Genomic DNA, 22,326 nt, shown 5'->3' with positions numbered 1-22,326 from the left:
CACACACACACACACCTAGCACCCCAGTCTCCTCCAGTCCTCCAAACTTCTGCATGGCTTTGATGGCTTTGGTCAGGGCCTCCTTGGTCTGGAGCTGTCCAGTCACTGGGTCAGGGGGCGGGAGGTACCCATACTTACTCAGCCAATCCTGGAAGAGACAACAGGAAGTGTTAAAAGCCATTCCAATCATTCCTGTGAATGTGTGAATGTTTGAATGAATGCAGTTGATGTTTGTTAGAATGTGTTTATGTGTGTTGCAGGGTTTCTGTTGTGGTGCCGTCCATCCACGGTGCTCAGAATGACAGAAATCACATTTCAATTATGGTAATTCATCTTAACAGGACATTCCACTCCTGTAATGAAGCGGACAATAAAACATCATTTTCAAACATTTGCCAGAATGCAATTCGCGGGAAAACTGATGAGAGCAGTTTCACATTTGACCGAAATGAAAATCTCTGTTAGAAACTTGGAAAGAGGGGGAACAAAAGATGCTAAAACTAGGATTGTTTGCTAATATGACTAGGATTATGCCTTTGGCTTCTGGACAACGAAGGAAAGTTGTATGAAAACCAAAAGCACGGGAGAGAAATGGCATACTAGGAAGTCTTTCATAGGTAGGCTAGGGAAGTCAATTTAAATACATTTGCCAAAATAATATAATTACTCCGGCTAGGGAAGTCAATTTAAATACATTTGCCAAAATAATATAATTACTCCGGCCTATACAGGAAAAAAAATACTTTAAAATACTTCACCAGAAAGAATGACTTAGCCACAGAGGAATCGAGGATCAATTTTCTTTTAGAGCTATCGATTGTTTCAAATCACCAGCTTGTAGGCCTACTGTATGCCTATTTGGGAAGCCTGAAATTTGGACAGAACACGTGGCAATAGGCCTAGCTGATTATTAAGTTGCGTCTGTTAGTTAAAAGCATTTCAAATAAGTGTGAAGATAGTATCTTGAGTGTAATTCAAAATTGAGTCAAACGAAGGGGAGGGGTGTGTGGCGAAGACATAGGCAAGTCTCTCTCCAGAATGGCTCAGCTGTCTACCGCTAATTCTTGCACATTCACTGTTTCATTGTGTGAATGGTTTGCCCTTTGATTGTTTACTTTTGATCAACTCCCCATGACATATATCACAAGTGGTAAATATATGTAATGGGGAATTGAAATAAAGAGTAGCTCAAGTCAAGATATATAGAAAGGCTGAGTAGAGAGATTAATGCAATTTAAAGAACGTTAATTTATGATATTTTCTACTGTTTTTATTTGTCTGCTTTATGTATTTTCACTTAGATGACAATGGATGTTATAGGTCTACAGGCTGAGTTCCATGCACTCCTTTCTTTAATAGCCAATGGATCACAGTGTATCAATGTGTCCATACGGCGGAACCTGGTGCTCTCACATTAGTTGAATTTGAACTTTACCATTTTTACCATTTTCATTCAGATTTTTATGATTAATCACGTGATAATGATTTTGAGAAACTAAAACATTATTTTTATTGAAATCAAAATGTTCCACGAAAATGTGCATATGAAAATCATAACTGGCATGTAGATTGGTAGTAATGTTAGAATAAATTGTAAGCTTCCCCAAACTTCCCCAAATTCACTCACTGCCTATGAAGTCTTTATAAAATAATTGTCTCCATGTTTCTATGGTCGGATTTGCCTATGAGCTACTATGAGCTACTTTGAAGCAAGGTAAGATATGTCTCATAATATGAAGTAAAACATTCAGGTTTCAAACAATTAAGTAGGGCTATGTTTTCAAAATGCATACTGCCTTCAGCTCACATTGTAAAGTGGTGGTGACGCATTGATAGCCTGTTGCCTGCACTTGAATGGTGAATGGGAGGCGTGCTTCAATTGCCAGTTGAGAAATCAAAATAGTAGGCGTAGCTCTTTTTAATCGTGCACCAAAACAGGGTTTAACATGTGATTGCATTTAGAATTGGGATGGGCTTATACAAGCACATGTTTTACTCCAGCATCAACCAGCTGAGGAGTTGCAGGAGAAATCCCACTCAACGTAGGTTCTGTATGCTGTGCACATGTGATAGTTTTGTTGGATAAATAAGATACATGATGACTAACAAAAATACACATAGGCCAATTTAATGACACTAATTAACCTATAGACCGATAAGCATGACGATCAAATGTATTTCAATAAATGAATAAAAAGCATTATTTTGCAATGGGATTTCTTTCCTCCCGGGCATTTTGGCCGGTAACAGTTTTATTGATAGTCTTTTATTTATTGCCAGCTAACCCTGGTGTGTACGTGTATGTGTGGAAAAGGTGGCTATGAACAGATAACCAAAGTATAAAAGTATAAACGTATCTGCGGCCCACAATGAGTGTGTGTGTTTGTGCGTCCCTGTGTTTGAGCTTGCATATGTGTGTGTGTGTGTGTGTTTCCAGTAAATGCACACTACTCGCACCTAACACTGATGACTAGAGAGATACATCTCCAGAGAGTTAATAATGTCTGGCTCTAATGAGAGTTCTGACCTCCTCTCTTAAACAGTCATATCCACTCAAGCATTTTCTCCTTCATCTCTGAGCATGCAGTCAGAGCTGGTTTGGGTTTAAATGGGCTTTTGATCAGCGTTGAGTGATAAATTACTTGGATCGATAGCCAGGAACCCCCCCCCCCCTTCTATTGACAACACTCCACATATTCCATTAGTCAAATTGCTTTGTGCTGACACCACAATTCTACCGATGATATGTGCCTCCCCATCCATGGAATTATTAGAGTTCAGTGCTCCAAACTGCAAAAACTTTCTGGCTAAGTTTTAGGGCCTCTAACTTGCACTAAAAACACATCAAGTTATGTTTTTTAAAATCAAAATGTAAAAACTCCTCCTACCTCGTAAAATAACAAAATTAATCAGATTCAAACCAACTACCCCGAATTAACAAAATTATAAAGTGAGTCGCCTGGACTACACTAATCAGTGTGTGTGTGTCTGTGAGTGTGTGTGTGTGTCTGTGTGTGCACGTGCGTAAGTGTATGTTTAACATCTCAAATCCTGGAGTGTGAAAGACAAAAGTGACACTTCTGAAAGCATTGATTCTGCGAAGGAGGCAGCTGTAAGCAGTGTGTTAGCACCTTCTGTCAAACCAAACCAAAGCATTCTGACTTCCTGCTTGCTTAACTCAGCAGCTAGCGGAAAACTCATCACTCTTACCACATGTGGACATTCACACACAGCCACTGGCCCAGAGACTCTGTTTACTGTCTGATTTATGGAAGCCAATCTAACACATCTGATAGCTGCAAAAGCTACTAGAGAAAGAACTGAAATGGGGAAATTTGACATCTATAGCAGCTGATTTAGAAAAATGAAGACATCAGCATTACAGTTGTCTGCTGACTGGAGAGTGCAGAGAATGGAAGATTGTGGGCCGAGGGGTTTTGCTATGACTCGGGGTGGTTCTGCTGAGCTGGTAGGTCCTGTGTCGCCCAATAGTCCAACTGCCACAACACACCCCAGTTTTTTAATGGATTGGATTCAGTAGAATAACGCATTCGATGAACTATGAGTGCCTGGTATATAAGTCTAAGCCTTTTCATACTGTACACTGGCTTGGCTTGGGCATTCATCATTCTGCCTCTAAGAGACTCCTAATACCCAGAGAGAGAGATGGAGAGAGGACAGTGCTCAGTACTGAGAGAACAGACCCTAAAAGAGGACAACACGTCATCAGAGAGAAAACAGAGTGAGGGATTAAGAAAAGAGGTAATAAGAGAAAGGGAAAGACAGAGTGAGGGGGCGAGAGAAAAAGGAAAGTGAAAGCATAGTGAGAGAGAGATGCAACAATGTGTATTTATTAAGGATCCCCAAGGCAGCAGCTACTCTTGCTGAGGTCCAGCAACATTAAGGCAGTTACAGTTGAAGTCGGAAGTTTACATGCACCTTAGCTAAATACATTTAAACTCAGTTTTTCACAAATCCTGACATTTAACCTGTCACGACTTCCGCTGAAGTCGGTCCCTCTCCTTGTTCGGGCGGCGTTCGACGTCACCGGCCTTCTAGACATCGCGATCCACTTTTCATTTTCCATTTGTTTTGTCTTTGTTTTACACACCTGGTTTCAATTCCCCAATTACATGTTTATTATTTAACCCTCTGTTTTCCCCATGGTTTTTGTGCGTGATTGTTTTATGTATGTCCGGTCCGTTATTGTGGGCTCGGTATTACGACATGTTATTGGAATATTTGAGTAAAGTTACTCTTGTTACTCATCTCTGCTGTCCTGCGCCTGACTCCTCTGCACCAGCTACAACCAGACCATTACATAATCCTAGTAAAAATGTACTATCATAGTTCAGTTAGGATCACCACTTTATTTTCTGAATGTGAAATGTCAGAATAATAGTAGAGAGAATGATTTATTTCAGCTTTTATTTCTTTCATCACATTCCCAGTGGGTCAAAAGTGTGCATACACTCAATTAGTATTTGGAAGCATTGCCTTTAAATTGTTAAACTTGGGTCAAACATTTCGGGTAGCCTTCCACAAGCTTCCCACAATAGGTTGGGTGAATTTTGGCCCAGGCCTCCTTTCACGCAGACGCTTTTTCAGTTCTGCCCACAAATATTCTGTAGGATTACGGTCAGGGCTTTGTGATGGCCACTCCAATATCTTGACTTTGTTGTCTTTAAGCCATTTTGCCACAACTTTGGAAGTTTGCTTGGGGTCATTGTCTATTTGGAAGACCCATTTGCAACCAAGCTTTAACTTCCTGCCTGACTGATGTCTTGAAATGTTGCTTCAATATATACACATAATTTTCCGACCTCATGATGCCATCTATTTTGTGAAGTGCACCAATCCCTCCTGCAGCAAAGCACCCCCACAACATGATGCTGCCACCCCCATGCTTTACGGTTAAGATGCTGTTCTTCGGCTTGCAAGCCTCCCCCTTTTCCCTCCAAACATAACACTGGTCATTATGGTAAAACAGTTCTATTTTTGTTTCATCAGACCAGATGACATTTCTCCAAAAAGTACGATCTTTGTCCCCATGTGCAGTTGCAAACCGTAGTCTGGATTTTTTGTGGCAGGTTTGGAGCAGTGGCTTCTTCCTTGCTGAGCGGCATTTCAAGTTATGTCAATATAGGACTCGTTTTACTGTGGATATGGGTACTTTTGTCCCTGTTTCCTCCAGCATCTTCACAAGGTCCTTTGCTGTTGTTCTGGGATTGATTTGACCTTTCGCATCTCTAGGAGACAGAATGCTTCTTCCTGAACAGGTTTGACGGCTGCGTGGTCCCATGGTGTTTATACTTAAGTACTATTGTTTGTACAGATGAACGTGGTACCTTCAGTCATTTGGAAATTGCTCCCAAGGATGAACCAGACTTGTGGAGGTCTACAATTGTTTTTCTGAGGTCTGAGGTTTCTTTTGATTTTCCCATGATGTCAATCAAAGAGGTACTGAGTTTGAAGGTAGGCCTTGAAATACATCCACAGGTACACCTTCTATTGACTCAAATTATGTCAATTAGCCTATCAGAAGCTTCTAAAGCCATGACATAATTTTCTGGAATTTTCCAAGCTGTTTAAAGGCACAGTCAACTTAGTGTATGTAAACTTCTGACCCACTGGAATTGTAATACAGTGAATTATAAGTGAAATAATCTGTCTGTTAACAATTGTTGGAAAAATGACTTGTGTCATGCACAAAGTAGTCCTAACCGACTTGCCAGAACTATAGTTTGTTAACAAGAAATTTGTGGAGTGGTTGAAAAACGAGTTTTAATGACTCCAATGTAAGTGTATGTAAACTTCTGACTTCAACTGTATATACAATTTAAAATATCACATTTCATAAAACTTTCACAACACTAAGTGTGTTCCCTCAGGTCTGTGCTCTACTATCACATATCTACAATACAATATCCATGTGTACGTGTGTGTAGACTGTGTGTCTTATCAGGTGTACATGTGTCTGTACTTGTGTGTCTCTTCACAGTCCCCGCTGTTCCATAAGGTGTATTTGTATCTGTTTTTTAAAATCTGATCCTACTGCTTTTATCAGTAGACTATGGGTGGCATGTCTTGTGGGGTATGCATGGGTGTCCGAGCTGTGTGCTAGTAGTTTAAACAGACACCTTGGTGCATTCACCCATTTCAACACAAGCAGTGATGAAGTCAATCTCTCTTCCACTTTGAGCCATGAAAGGTTTACATGCATATTAGTAATGTTAGCTCTCGGTGTACATTTAAGGGCCAGCCGTGCTGCCCTGTTCTGAGCCAATTGTAATTTTCCAAAGTTCCTCTTTGTGGCACCTGACCACATGACTGAACAGTAGTCCAGGTGCGAGAAAACTAGAGCTTGTAGGACCTGCCTTCTTGATAGTGCTGTTAAGAAGGTACAGGAGGGCTATATTATGGACAGACTTCTCTCCATTTTAGCTACTGTTGCATCAATATGTTTTGACCATGACAGTTTACAATCCAGGGTTACTCAAGCAGTTTAGTCACCTCAACTTGCTCAATTTCTACATAATTATTTACAAGATTATGTTGAGGTTTATGGTTTAGTGAATGATTTTATCCTAAATACTAACTGCAGCTCTTTGTTAAGTGTTTCAGTGATTTCACTCGCTGTAGTAGCTTACGTGTATAGTGTTGAGTCACCTGCATACATAGACACACTTATTTTACTCAAAGCCAATGGCATGTCACTGCCCTGGGGACTTCCTGATTCTACCTGGATGATGTTGGAGAGGTTTCCATGAAATAACACCCTCTGTGTTCTGTTAGACAGGTAACTCTTTATCCACAATATAGCAGGGGGTGTAAAGCCATAACACATATGTTTTTCCATCGGCAGACTATGATCAATAATGACAAAAGCAGCACTGAAGTGTAACAAAACAGCTCCTTTTTATCATCAATTTCTCTCAGTCATTTGTGTAAGTGCTGTACTTGCTGAATGGCCTTCCCTATAAGTGTGCTGAAGGTCTGTTGTCAATTTGTTTACAGTAAAATAGCATTGTATCAGATCAAAAAAAAAAATTCCCCAAAAGTTAACTAAGGGTTGGTACCAGGCTGATTGGTCGGCTATTTGAGCCAATAAAGGGGGATTTACTATTCTTGGGTAGCGGAATTACTTTTGCTTCACTCCAGGCCAGAAGACACACACTTTCTAGAAGGCTTAGATAGACAACAATAATTTTTTCACCTGTTCCACACTCACTTTACAGAATTCAAAATATTTCATAATGAGATCAGTTATACTTGGATGTGTAGTGTCAGTGCTTGTTCGTGGCATGTCATGCCTAAGTGTGCTAATCTTCCCAATAAAAAAAATCATAATTGTCAATATCAGTGGGCTTTGTGATGAATGAGCCATCTTATTAAATTAATGATGGAGCTGAGTTTGCCTTTTTGCACAAAATATCATTTAAGGTGCTCCAAAGATTATTACTATCATACTTTACACAATTTTTCTTAGTTTCAAAGTAAAGTTTCTTCTTCTTTTCATTCATTTTTGTCACATGATTTGTCAATTTGCAATATGTTTGCCAATCAGATGTGCAGCCATTACGTTTGCCATTCCTTTTGCCTCAATCCTCTCAACCATACAATTGTTTAATTCCTCATCAATCCACAGGGATTTATCCATTTTTACAGTAATCATCTTAATGGGTGCATGCTTATTAGTAACTGCAATAAGCAATTTCATAAATGTGTCAAGTTTAGCCTCTGGTTGCTCCACAGACCAACAAATATGATTTACATCAGCAACATAGGAATCACCACAAAACTTATTGTGTGACCTCTTACACACTATTAGGCCCAGCCTTCGGAACTGTGGTTTTCCTATATATGGCTACTATATTGTGATTACTATATCAAATAGCTTTAAATACTGCTTTAAAGCAAATTTCTGTAGAACTAGTAAATGATCAATACATTTGGACTCTATAATCCAAAATTGCTTAGCAGTCAGACGTCTTTGTCTTTGTCTTGTCTCGTCCCATGTGTATATATCTTTTTCTTCACGTTCTTTTTAATATGTTTCCATAAACCTCAACTTCAAAATACTCTCCTGCAACCCGCCTCACTCAATGTGGTGTTTTTGTCCCGTAAAGTATTTCCATTTACCTCTGAACTGAAATACCTCAACTGAAGCTAGCTAACTAACTAGCTACCAGCTATCAGTCAGCTAACCACTGCTAGCGGTCATCAGCTAACCTTTAGCTCGGAAAGCTCTCGCCAGTTTGTACAACGTGTTTCAAACCAGAGCATACCGGACCTATTTTTCTCTCCATATCACCGAATTCCTACCACAAACTCTGAACCTTTTCATCTGGATCATCACAGCTAGCTAACCGCAACCCGGGTTGACAACTCCTAGCTAATGTTTCAGTCCTGGAGCTAGCACCAACTAGCCTGGGGCTAGCCCATGCTAGACCCATCTCCCGGCTCACTCCTGGGCTACAATATCTGGAACCCTTCTACTGTCGGTACGAGGCACGAAACCCCAACAATCCTCTACGACTGGAATACCAACATAATCTGCCCAAGGATTCCAACAGGCCCCTCAGGCGCGATGCCCGCTTGACGTCCCACTCTGCTAACCTGCTAGGCCGGCTACTTAGAGCTACTTGGAACCCTACTAACTCCACGACTGGTCTGTCGACGTCACCGCACGAAGAGGCAAAAAAACACTTACCCTCCTTCGCGACGTCCCCCATAGGCTAACTTGCTAGCCCCGGTCTGCTAACTGCTGGCTAGCCTGCCCCGGTCTGCTAACTGCTAGCTTGCCTGCCTCGATCTGCTAACTGCTAGCTTGCCTGCCCCGGTCTGCTAACTGCTAGCCCCTACTAACTGCTTGCTTGCTAACCCGGTCTGCTAACTGCTAGCTCGTTTAGCCCCGGGCCAACTAACTGTTAGCGTGTTAGCATCGGCCTGCTAACTGTCTGAATCGCTGTGTCCCCAGATGTCTCTCTCTAATATCAATATGCCTCGTCCATTACTGTCCTGGTTAGTGATTACTGTTTTATTTCTGTAGAGCCTCTAGCCCTGCTAAATATGCCTTAACCAACCATGTTGTTCCACCTCCTACATGTGCGATGACATCACCTGTTTTAAACGTCTCTAGAGACTATATCTCTCTCATCATTACCCAATGCCTAGGTTTACCTCCAATGTACTCACATCCTACCTTACCTTTGACTATACACTATGCCTTGAATCTATGCTATCGTGCCCAGAAACCTGCTCCTTTTACTCTCTGTTCCGAACGTGCTAGACGGCCAGTTCGTATAGCATTTAGCCGTACACTTCTCATACTTCTCCTCTGTTCCTCTGGTGATGGGGGGGGGGGGGGGGGGTTTCAATCTACTGCAAAGATAGCCTGTAGAGTTCTGTATTACTTTCCAAGTCTGTATCCAAACAATTCAAGCTTCTACTTCTAAAAATGCACATTTCAGAAACAAGTTTCCACTAGACCTCCCTCTTCCCCCAGCTGTGCCCTCGATACCATATGTGAATTGATTGCCCCCCATCTATCTTCTGAGTTCGCAGACCTGTCTGCCCTTGACCAGCACAAAAAAATAATGTGGTGTTCTGCATTAGCATCGAATAGCCCCCCGTGATATGCAACTTTTCAGGGAAGTTAGGAACAAATATACACAGGCAGTTGTCGTGTCTTTGGCTATGCCGGATTAAGTGATATGACATGCTATTCTATAAAATAATTTATCCGTCATCAATATTACCTGATTGAGCTAATCATGTAAATTTAATTAACTAGAGAGTCGGGCACCACAAAATAATATTTATAGAGCTGTTATCTCCCGAATTAACTCTTAAAGAACAAGTAATATTTGACATCGATAGCAGTCAATATTAACCGTCATCTTAATTCAGTCTCATCTGAAAGTTGTAAATTCTTGGTTATCTGCACGAACCTTGGCTAACAAGTTGAATCAGCAATACAAAATTGGGTTTAATTATTTATTTACTAAATACCTAAATAATCACACAGAATTACACATAATTAAATCATAACTTGATTACAAATTACGTCATAAAGGAAAACGTCTCTAGCGGGCGGAACAGATATGACAGCTTGTTACACAAAAGAAAAGGGGCTGGGTTTGAGTGAAAGAGCGGGAAGACTGAGGAACAAAGGGCGAAGCTGTGCTATCGTAAATACAGTATCTTATGCATTCTAAATTACCACGCATTTGGAAAAGGAAAATGCAATAAATATTTACTCTGAGCTGCGCTTCGGTAGGTTTGTGGTAGATGGAAGGCCGTGTTGCCCAAGCGAGTTCTTCGTCCTTTGAAGAATATCTCTGCTGGTAAATTGAATACGTTGTAGTAACGTCATTGTGTGGTAGACGGGATACTCTGTCTGTTCCTTCCTAACCCTCGTTTGCAGTGGCTGTTGCTAACTCAACGGCTATGAGGTATCACTTCTGTAGTGAATAAGAGTTCAAAGTTCATACCATTTGCCAACCAAAACTCACATGATGTTGGCTTCGTTCTGTAGTTATTATCTAAACCATTCGTCCTCACGTCCTTGGAACAGGAGGTTACATTGTTGTCAAGGCTTTATATAGGAAGGGAGAGGAGGGCGTGTCTGAAAAGTTTTATAACCCATGTCCCTTCACAGGGGCGGAACACTCATTGAGCCGAGTCCTATCTTATGAAAACCCAAATCTTACATTTTAGAAGCTAAAATCACATTTCATCCCATCACGAATAATTTCATATTCAAACATTTAAATTGAACGAGTCCATGTGAATCCAATAACTCTGATGTGTAGACTTTCCACTGTAGAGTTTATGTCATCTTATCATTGATGAGAATGTCTCAGATGACAACCGAACTGACATCATTTTCATTAAGTATCACCGCATATGTTCAATTGGTCGCATTACCAGAATATAGTTCATTTCCCCCCACCTTCTGATGTTCCCAGAATCTCTATGTTAACCAAGCGTTTGCAAATGTAACATCAGTAGGATAGAGAGAGGAAAAAGAGGGGAAGAGGTATTTATGACTGTCATAAACCTACCCCCAGGCCAAAGTCATGACACAGTTAGGAAAGCTAAGGCTAGCTTTTTCAAACAGAAATTTGCATCCTGTAGTACTAACTCAAAAAAGTTCTGGGACACTGTAAAGTCCATGGATAATAAGGTCACCTCCCCCCAGCTGCCCACTGCTCTGAGGCTAAGAAACACTGTCACCACTGATAAATCCACTATAATTGAGAATTTCAATAAGCATTTCTCGACGGCTGGCCATGCTTTCCACCTGACTACCCCTACCCCGGTCAACTGCCCGGCACCCTCCACAGCCACCCGCCAAAGCCCCCACCATTTCTCCTTTACACAAATCCAGATAGCTGATGTTCTGAAAGAGCTGCAAAATCTGGGACCCTGCAAATCAGCCGGGATAGACAATCTGGACCCTCTCTTTCTAAAATTATCTGCTGAAATTGTTGCACCCCTATTACTAGCCCGTTGAACCTCTCTTTCGTATCGTCTGCTCGCCCGTCCAGCATCACTACTCTGGACGGCTCTGACTTAGAATACGTGGACAACTACAAATATCTAGGTGTCTGGTTAGACTGTAAACTCTCCTTCCAGACTCACCTTAAGCATCTCCAATCAAAAAATTAAATCTAGAATTGGCTACCTATATCGCAACAAAGGATCCTTCACTCATGCGGCCAAACATACCCTAACAAAACTGACCATCCTACCGATCCTCGACTTCGGTGATGTCATCTATAAAATTGCCTCCAACACTCTGGATGCAGTCTATCACAGTGCCATCCGTTTTGTCACCAAAGCCCCATACACTACCCACCATTGCGACCTGTATACTCTTGTTGGTTTGCCCTCGCTTCATACCCGTCGCCAAACCCACTGCCTACAGTTTATCTACAAGTCTTTGCTAGGTAAAGCCCCGCCTTATCTCAGATCACTGGTCACCATAGCAGCACCCACACGTAGCACGCGCTCCAGCAGGTATATCTCACTGGTCACCCCCAAAGCCAATTCTTCCTTTCCTCCTCTTTCCTTCCAGTTTTCTGCTGCCAATGATTGGAACGAACTGCAAAAATCTCTGAAGCTGGAGACTCATATCTCCCTCATTCCAAGATGGCGTAGCAGTCGGACGTCTTATCGTGTCGTGTCCCTTGTATATATCGTTTAATTTTTTTTTAAACATATTTTTCTTCGCATATCTTTTAAAACATTTAGCTAAACCTCAACTTCTAAATACTCTCCTGCAACCCGCCTCACCCAATGTAGCTATTTTTTTCTAAAGTATTTATATCTACTTTGGGTCCAGAACCCCTCAACTGAAGCTAGCCAGCTAGCTACCAGCTATCAGTCAGCAAACCATTGCTAGCGGTCTTCAGCTAACCGGTCATCAGCTAACCTTTAGCTCGGAAAGCTCTCGCCAGTTCGAACAACGCGACTCTAACGGAACTATTATTTTTTATGCCCGGATTCCCACCCGATTCCCACCGGATTCCCACCGCAAACGGAACATTTTCAGCTGGATTCTTCACAACTAGCTATCTAGCTAACCACAACCCCGGATGATTACTCCTGGCTAGCGTTTCCACCCGCTTAACTTGAAGCTAGCCCGGCCAGAGCTCCTGTGCTACCACCGAAGCATACTCCTGGGCTACAATATCCGGACCCACGACCGGTCTATCGATGTCACCGCATGAAGAGGAATAAACAGACTCACCCCATCGTGACGTCCCCCAAAGGCCAACTTTCTAGCCCTTGCTATCTCCTTGCTTGCTAATTTGGCCTGCTAACTGCTAGCTTGTTTAGCCCCGGTCCGCAAACTGCTACCTTATTTTGCCCTGGCCTACTAAATGTTAGCTTGTTAGCACAGGCCCTGGACCCATATTTACTTTCTATCTCTTTTTGATTTTTAATTTGTTTATACCTTCCGGTAACCTGCCTCACCCAATGTGATACGGAATCGCTATTATTTTTAATTTTTAGAACACACTCAAGAACCTCCAGAAGCTAACCAGCTAACTAGCTACAAGCTATTTAGTCATTGTTAGCCACTGCTAGCGGCTTTTACCTTTTGCACAGCCAGACAGTTTTTTTTAACCTGGATAACACTCGCCAGTCCAGCTTCCCTGCCCAATCCACCGCTGCCCCCCTGGACACTGATCACTTGGCTACATAGCTGATGCATGTTGGACTGTCCATTAATCACGGTACTCCATTCTGCTTGTTTATGTTTTATCTGTCGGCCCCAGCCGCACTCAGGCTCTGTGTGTAGTTAATCCGACGCTCCCTGCCTAGTCAACGCCATTTTACCTGCTGTTGTTGTGCTAGCTGATTAGCTGTTGTTGTCTCACCTACTGTTTTAGCTACTGTTTTAGCTAGCTCTCCCCATTCAACACCTGTGATTACTGTATGCCTCGCTGTATGTTTCTCTCAAATGTCAATATGCCTTGTATACTGTTGTTCAGATTAGTTATCATTGTTTTAGTTTACAATGGAGCCCCGAGTTCCACTCTTCATACCCCTGATACCTCCTTTGTCCCACCTCCCACACATGCAGTGACCTCACCCATTACAACCAGCATGTCCAGAGATGCAACCTCTCTCATCATCACCCAGTGCCTGGGCTTACCTCCGCTGTACCCGCACCCCACCAACCATACCCTTGTCTGCGCATTATGCCCTGAATATATTCTACCATGCCCAGAAATCTGCTCCTTTTATTCTCTGTCCCCAACGCTCTAGGCGACCAGTTTTGATAGCCTTTAGCCGCACCCTCATACTACTCCTCCTATGTTCCGCGGGTGATGTGGAGGTAAACCCAGGCCCTGCATGTCCCCAGGCACCCTCATTTGTTGACTTCTGTGATCGAAAAAGCCTTGGTTTCATGCATGTCAACATCAGAAGCCTCCTCCCTAAGTTTGTTTTACTCACTGCTTTAGCACACTCTGCTAACCCTGATGTCCTTGCCGTGTCTGAATCCTGGCTCAGGAAGGCCACCAAAAATTCAAGATTCATCAAGATAGAAAGGGGGAGGACTTGCAGTCTACTGCAGAGATAGCCTGCAAAGTAATGTCATACTTTCCAGGTCCATACCCAAACAGTTCGAACTACTAATTTAGAAAATTACTCTCTCCAGAAATAAGTCTCTCACTGTTGCCGCCTGCTACCGACCCCCCTCAGCACCCAGCTGTGCCCTGGACACCATTTGTGAATTGATCGCCCCCCATCTAGCTTCAGAGTTTGTTCTGTTAGGTGACCTAAACTGGGATATGCTTAACACCCTGGCAGTCCTACAATCTACGCTAGATGCCCTCAATCTCACACAAATCATCAAGGAACCCACCAGGTACAACCCTAAATCTGTAAACAAGGGCACCCTCATAGACATCATCCTGACCAACTGGCCCTCCAAATACACCTCCGCTGTCTTCAACCAGGATCTCAGCGATCACTGCCTCATTGCCTGTATCCGCTACGGAGCCGCAGTCAAACGACCACCCCTCATCACTGTCAAACGCTCCCTAAAACACTTCTGTGAGCAGGCCTTTCTAATCGACCTGGCCCGGGTATCCTGGAAGGACATTGACCTCATCCCATCAGTTGAGGATGCCTGGTCATTCTTTAAAAGTAACTTCCTCACCATTTTAGATAAGCATGCTCCGTTCAAAAAATGCAGAACTAAGAACAGATATAGCCCTTGGTTCACTCCAGACCTGACTGCCCTCAACCAGCACAAAAACATCCTGTGGCGGACTGCAATAGCATCGAACAGTCCCCGCGATATGCAACTGTTCAGGGAAGTCAGGAACCAATACACGTAGTCAGTCAGGAAAGCTAAGGCCAGCTTCTTCAGGCAGAAGTTTGCATCCTGTAGCTCCAACTCCAAAATGTTCTGGGACACTGTGAAGTCCATGGAGAACAAGAGCACCTCCTCCCAGCTGCCCACTGCACTGAGGCTAGGTAACACGGTCACCACCGATAAATCCATGATTATCGAAAACTTCAACAAGCATTTCTCAACGGCTGGCCATGCCTTCTGCCTGGCTACTCCAACCTCGGCCAACAGCTCCGCCCCTCCCACAGCTACTCGCCCAAGCCTCTCCAGGTTCCCCTTTACCCAAATCCAGATAGCAGATGTTCTGAAAGAGCTGCAAAACCTGGACCCGTACAAATCAGCTGGGCTTGACAATCTGGACCCTCTATTTCTGAAACTATCCGCCGCCATTGTCGCAACCCCTATTACCAGCCTGTTCTACCTCTCTTTCATATTGTCTGAGATCCCCAAGGATTGGAAATCTGCCGCAGTCATCCCCCTCTTCAAAGGGGAAGACACCCTGGACCCAAACTGTTACAGACCTATATCCATCCTGCCCTGCCTATCTAAGGTCTTCGAAAGCCAAGTCAACAAACAGGTCACTGACCATCTCGAATCCCACCGTACCTTCTCCGCTGTGCAATCTGGTTTCCGAGCCAGTCACGGGTGCACCTCAGCCACGCTCAAGGTACTAAACGATATCATAACCGCCATCGATAAAAGACAGTACTGTGCAGCCGTCTTCATCGACCTTGCCATGGTTTTCGACTCGGTCAATCACCATATTCTTATCCGCAGACTCAGTAGCCTCGGTTTTTCGGATGACTGCCTTGCCTGGTTCACCAATTACTTTGCAGACAGAGTTCAGTATGTCAAATTGGAGGGCATGCTGTCCGGTCCTCTGGCAGTCTCTATGGGGGTGCCACAGGGTTCAATCCTCGGGCCGACTCTTTTTTTCTGTATATATCAATGATGTTGCTCTTGCTGCGGGCGATTCCCTGATCACCTCTACGCAGACGACACCATTCTATATACTTCAGGCCCGTCCTTGGACACTGTGCTATCTAACCTCCAAACGAGCTTCAATGCCATACAACACTCCTTCCGTGGCCTCCAACTGCTCTTAAACGCTAGTAAAACCAAATGCATGCTTTTCAACCGTTCGCTGCCTGCACCCGCACGCCTGACCAGCATCACCACCCTGGATGGTTCCGACCTTGGATATGTGGTCATATATAAGTACCTAGGTGTCTGGCTAGACTGTAAACTCTCCTTGCAGACTCATATCAAACATCTCCAATCGAAAATCAAATCAAACTTACCCTAGTAAAACTGACTATCCTACCGATCCTCGACTTCGGCGATGTCATCTACAAAATTGCTTCCAACACTCTACACAGCAAACTGGATGCATTTTATCACAGTGCCATCCGTTTTGTCACTAAAGCACCTTATACCACCCACCACTTCGACTTGTATGCTCTAGTCGGCTGGCCCTTGCTACATATTCGTCGCCAGACCCACTGGCTCCAGGTCATCTACAAGTCCATGCTAGGTAAAGCTCCGCCTTATCTCAGTTCACTGGTCACGATGGAAACACCCATCCGTAGCACGCGCTCCAGCAGGTGTATCTCACTGATCATCCCTAAAGCCAACACCTCATTTGGCCGCCTTTCCTTCCAGTTCTCTGCTGCCTGTGACTGGAACGAATTGCAAAAATCGCTGAAGTCGGAGACTTTTATCTCCCTCACCAACTTCAAACATCTGCTATCTGAGCAGCTAACCGATCGCTGAAGCTGTACATAGTCTATCGGTAAATAGCCCACCCATTTTTACCTAACTCATCCCCATACTGTTTTTATTTATTTACTTTTCTGCTCTTTTGCACACCAATATCTCTACCTGTACATGACCATCTGATCATTTATCACTCCAGTGTTAATCTGCAAAATTGTAATTATTCGCCTACCTCATGCCTTTTGCACACAATGTATATAGACTCCCCTTTTTTTCCTACTGTGTTATTGATTTGTTAAGCACCAGCTGTCAGAGCAGCTCACAGATTACTGCACCTGCACATAGCCCATCTGTAAACAGCCCATCTATCTACCTACCTCATCCCCATACAGTATTTATCTGTATCTCTACTTGCACAGTCATCTTCTGCACATCTACCATTCTAGCGTTTAATTGCTATATTGTAATTACTTCGCCACCATGGCCTATTTATTGCCTTAATTCCCTTATCTTACCTCATTTGCACTCACTGTATATAGACTTTTTGTTCTCTTTTGTTTTACTATGTTTTGTTAATCCCATGTGTAACTCTGTGTTGTATGTGTGGAATTGCTATGCTTTATCTTGGCCAAGTCGCAGTTGCAAATGAGAACTTGTTCTCAACTAGCCTACCTGGTTAAATAAGGGTGAAATAAAAAAATAAAACAAATAAACATGTTGATGATTGTTAGAGGAAATTATGGTTGAAATGACTAATTATGTATACATTCCAATCAGAACTGACTAGTCCAAATGCTATAATGTACTGTACATATGAATTTTCTCTCTTGCTCCCATTCCCAATTGTATATAATGTAGTCAGGAGTTTAGTAACAATGAAGGTCTGTTCCTTAGTTCATTCATTTGTACAATCTCCAGGTGGCAGGAACGGCCGATCTCCAGACTGTCTAGAATGCTGATTTATACTGACTGACCTAGACTTCGTGCTGATAACGCGAAGGCTCGAGAGCTAGAGGCCCCTCTACTGGTGAAATAGATAGAACGTTTAGAAAACGCTGACGTCGTTTTCAGTTTATAACCTGTGGAAATATGTGTATGTGGCAGTACTCTCTGGAATTAAACGCTGTTACCTGGCTTTTATGACTGGTCTCGATCTACTTCATGCATAATTAATGAACGTACACCTCATTGATGAACTAGGGAGAGTGCAAAATTGATTTTGGCTATAAAACATATAGGAATTTAGAAATTCCACTTACAATGATTTCATTCCTGTGCTGTCAAATCACATACGCATGGTCACATACGCATGGTAAGCAGATGTCATTGCAAGTGTAGCGAAATGCTTGTCCTTCTAGTTTCGGCAGTGCAGCAATATCTAACAAGTAATCTAACAATTCCACAGAAACTACTTAATACACACAAAAGTAAAGGGATAGAATAAGAATATGCACATATAAATATATGGATGGGCCATGGCCGACCGGCATAGACGAGATAGATTATATAAAATATAGTATATACATTTTTTTTTAAATGAGCTGGCGCACACCCAGAATAATAGTTTGTGTGGAGGTGTTGACTAACGGCGAATAAACTATAAACTATCAAAATAAAAAAAGTTGCACACTCCATGTATAATCTGTATAATCTTCCAGCAATTTAATGGGTATCTACCAACGCCTGGGGCGGCAGGGTAGCCTAGTGGTTAGAGCGTTGGACGAGTAACCGGAAGGAGTTCAAATCCCCGAGCTGACAAGGTACAAATCTGTCGTTCTGCCCCTGAACAGGCAGTTAACCCACTGTTCCTAGGCCGTCATTGAAAATAAGAATTTGTTCTTAACTGACTTGCCTGGTTAAATAAAGGTAAAAAATACCCATTAAATTGCTGGGAGATTATACATGGAGTGTGTGACTTTCTTTACTTTGATAGTTAATCAAATATAGTATATACATCTGGGACAAGATATGTAAACATCATTATTAAAGTGGCATTAATAAAGTGATTAGTGATCCATTTGTTAGAGTGGCCAATGATTTCAAGTATGTATGTAGCAGCCTCTCTCTGTGTGTGTGATGGCTGTTAAACAGTCTGATGGCCATGAGATAGAAGATATTTTTCAGCCTCTCAGTCCCAGCTTTGATGCACCTGTACTGACCTAGCCTTCTGGATGATTGTGGGGTGAACAGGCAGTGGCTCAGGTGGTTGTTGTCCTTGATGATCTTTTTGGCCTTCCTGTGACATTGGGTACTGTAGGTGTCCTGGAGGACAGGTAGTCTCCCCAGGTAATGTGTTTTGCAGATCGCACCACCCTCTGGCGAGCCCTGCAGTTGTAGGCGGTGCAGTTGCCGTACCAGGCGATGATACAGCCCGACCGGATGCTCTCAATTGTGCATCTGTAGAGGTTTGTCAGGGTTTTAGGTGACAAGCCAGATTTCTTTCACCTCCTGAGGTTGAAGAGGCGCTGTTGCACCTTCTTCACCACACTGTCTGTGTGGATGGACCATTTCAGTTTGTTCATGATGTGTATGCCGAGGAACTTGAAACTTTCCACCTTCTCCACTGGTGTCCCGTCAATGTGGATAGGGGGGTACTCCCTCTGCTGTTTCCTGAAGTCCACGATCATCTCCTTTGTTTTGTTGACGTTGAGTGAGAGGTTGTTTTCCTGACACCACACTCCGAGTGCCCTCATCTCCTCCCTATAGGCTGTCTCATCTTCGTTGGTGATCAAGCCTACTGCTGTTGTGTCATCTGCAAACCTGATGATTGAGTTAGAGGCGTGCGTCGCCACACAGTCATGGGTGAACAGGGAGTACAGGAGGGGGCTGAGCACGCACCCTTATGGGGCCCCAGTGATGAGGATCAGCGAAGTGGAGATGTTGTTTCTTACCTTCACCACCTGGGGGTGGCCCGTCAGGAAGTCCAGGACCCAATCGCACAGGGCGGGGTTGAGGTCTAAGGTGACAGGTAAGGTGGAGATGATATGATCCTTGACTAGTTTTTCAAAGCACTTCATGATGACAGAATTGAGTGCTACGGGGTGATAGTTATTCAGTTCAGCTACCTTTGCCTTCTTGGGTACAGGAACAATGGAATATGTCCGTAAACACACCAGCCAGCAGGTCTGTGCATGCTCTGAGGACGCGGCTAGGGGTGCAGTCTGGGCTGGCAGCCTTGCGAAGGTTAACACGTTTAAATGTCTTACTCGTGTCGGCCACGGAGAAGGAGAGCCCACAGACCTTGGTAGCGGGCCGGTTCGATAGCACTGTGTTATCCTCAAAGTGGGCAAAGAAGGTGTTTCGTTTGTCTGGAAGCAAGATGTCGGTGTCCGTGACGTGGTTCTGTTTATAACTGTTTATAACTACCCGTATAGGTTGACCTGACAGTTTGAAGCTTTTACTTGAGTGTGAAGCTTGATGAAAGCCAGTCAATATTTACATCACCCAGAAAACATGATATCTGTTGATTTCACATACATTATCAAGCATTTCACACGTTATCCAGATACTGTTAGCACTTGGTGGTGTATAGCAGCTTCACACAATAATGGGCTTAAGGTGAGGCAGATGAACCTGTACTCATTTTACAGGAATGTGGTTCGGAGTATAAACTACAAGACCTCCACCATTGGCACTTCTGTCTTTTCTATAGATGTTACAACCATGTATTGCTACCACTGTGTCCTTAAAGGTATTATCTAAGTGAGTTTCAGAGATTGTCAGAATGTGAATGTGATCTGTTACTAGCAAATGATTGATTTCATGAACCTTGCTACATATGTTAATGTGGGTTATTTTTAGCACTTTTCTGGGATGCTTGATTGTTTTCATTACTTTACTTGGAAGCTTAGCAGAAGTAGATGTTCTCATGTTATTTATGTTTGAGCTGATAGTGCAGGGTGAGCTGATGGACAGTAGACTTCCTACTAGGGCACACCACCTCAGTGCTAACAGCATAACTCTGGGTCATACACATGATTCCTGCATTCAATAGCTGTAGGATCAGCAGAGGCATTTAGGGCATTTAGAGGGACATACATTTGGTTACTTACATTGTGTCTTACAATGCCCCTGTGATAATGTACATTTGCTGAAGTATTATGACAACTCAGCAACCCAATGGTTGGGATTAACTGAGCTGGGCTTGGGTCATTGATAAGTCATTGTCTCAATGCAGCCTTATAATGCTGTGAAAGGATCCAGGAACCCAAATAATTTGGGTGGATCCCATCCTCCTTATAATACAAGCTTTGTTTCCAGAAGGTATCAAAATGGTCAACAAATGTTACCTCAACAGAGCTGCAATAGTCACGCAGCCTGTTATGGAGGGATAAAAGTCTGCTGAAACGTTGAATGCCACGATTTAGAGATGGCACAGGGCCAGATATTATGGGCCTTTGTTGGTGTCAAGCAGAGACCCAATCAGTTCATTAAAATCCATCTTCAACTGTTCTGAGTTGACCTTCATAATGTCATTGAATACCACATGAACTATGATAGACTCACTTTCCTGATGAAGGTTTAAAATGTTTGGGAGCAGCTTATTGATGACCTGTACTCATGCTCTTGGATACGTTTTTGCTCCAGGGACTGAGACATTTCTCACCATTGATCTGCCCAATACAATGGCCGGAGAAGGGGATGGAGAAATCCGCCCATTCCTACCCCTCACACAGTTTGTGGAACCTTTCACGGGCCCACGAGAAGCAGGATAGCGTGCACATGTAGCTCCTGACAATATAGGTCCAGTCCTCCCACAGCAGTCAGAGCCCTGTCAGATCCAGAGAGAGGGAAAGGAGCTGAAAATAGACGAAGCCGCTGCTGGAGTCAGCGTAGTTGGAGGCAGTCCCAGCAATGAAGGCACAGGTACATCAGCCACCAGGGTGGCAAAGCTATTCCTCATGTCAATCTGCTCCGGACCTTTCGCAGACACTTCAGTCCACTTAGCAACATACCACTGCCTTCGGTTTCCACAACTTGTGACATGGGACCAGCCCTGGTTAGAGAATCATTTTGCTCCACTACGTGATGGAGGAGGAGAAGCAGATGGAGACGACTTCCTTGGCAGGCAAGTTCCAGGTAGCACAGGCCATTCGGATAGGGACAGATGATAGGGCGGGATACATCCATCAAGCCCGAGTGCTGTCCAGCCACAGGAGTTGAGAACAAAGAAATTGCTTGCTAAGGATAGCCACCTCATTCCTGTAATCCCACGCAAGCAAACAATCGCTGCACTGGAACTACAGATTGTCAATATTGTTATGGACAAGAGAGTAATAAACACAGATTATACAGCGCTGGAAACTTTCGTGAGCTATTGCAGGCAAAATGGGCTCTACTGCAACCTAGCTGGCAACAGGTTTTGACACAAACACTTATGAACAAAATAAAACTTAGGAAGCAACAGGTTGAGGCGCAGGAGGTATCCGAGTTTGTGACAGGGGTTTGTGTGTGTGTGTGTGAGAACACTGTGTATACATTTTTGATGACGCAGCAGGAGGACAGTATAGATCAGGCCTGGGCAACTCCAGTCCTCGGAGGCCTGATTGGTGTCACACTTTTGCCCCAGCCCCAGCTAACACACCTGACTCCAATAATAAACATCTTCAGTTAAATGCAATTAGTTTAAATCAGGTGTGTTTGCTAGGGATGAGGGAAAAGTGTGACACCAATCAGGCCCTCAAGGACTGGAGTTGCCCAGGCCTGGTATAGATAGTGGAGGCACGACTCTT

General features: G+C 43.4%; 1 protein-coding gene across 2 annotated transcripts in view; it reads right to left on the bottom strand.

Annotated features, from left to right (window-relative positions):
* mmp17a (matrix metallopeptidase 17a) overlaps positions 1-22,326 on the bottom strand; it is a 121,469-nt gene that overhangs the window by 52,500 nt on the left and 46,643 nt on the right. For both annotated transcript variants that reach the window (XM_046370301.1, XM_046370300.1), the window contains exon 2: positions 16-148. In XM_046370301.1, the coding sequence (XP_046226257.1) occupies positions 16-148 (133 nt within the window). The remainder of the gene's footprint in view (positions 1-15; positions 149-22,326) is intronic.

This window comes from Oncorhynchus gorbuscha, linkage group LG11 (genome assembly GCF_021184085.1).
Source record: "Oncorhynchus gorbuscha isolate QuinsamMale2020 ecotype Even-year linkage group LG11, OgorEven_v1.0, whole genome shotgun sequence".
Classification (NCBI taxonomy): Eukaryota; Metazoa; Chordata; class Actinopteri; order Salmoniformes; family Salmonidae; genus Oncorhynchus; species Oncorhynchus gorbuscha.
The sequence above is the reverse complement of the archived record's forward strand: the minus strand, read 5'-3'. Positions and strand labels throughout refer to the sequence as shown.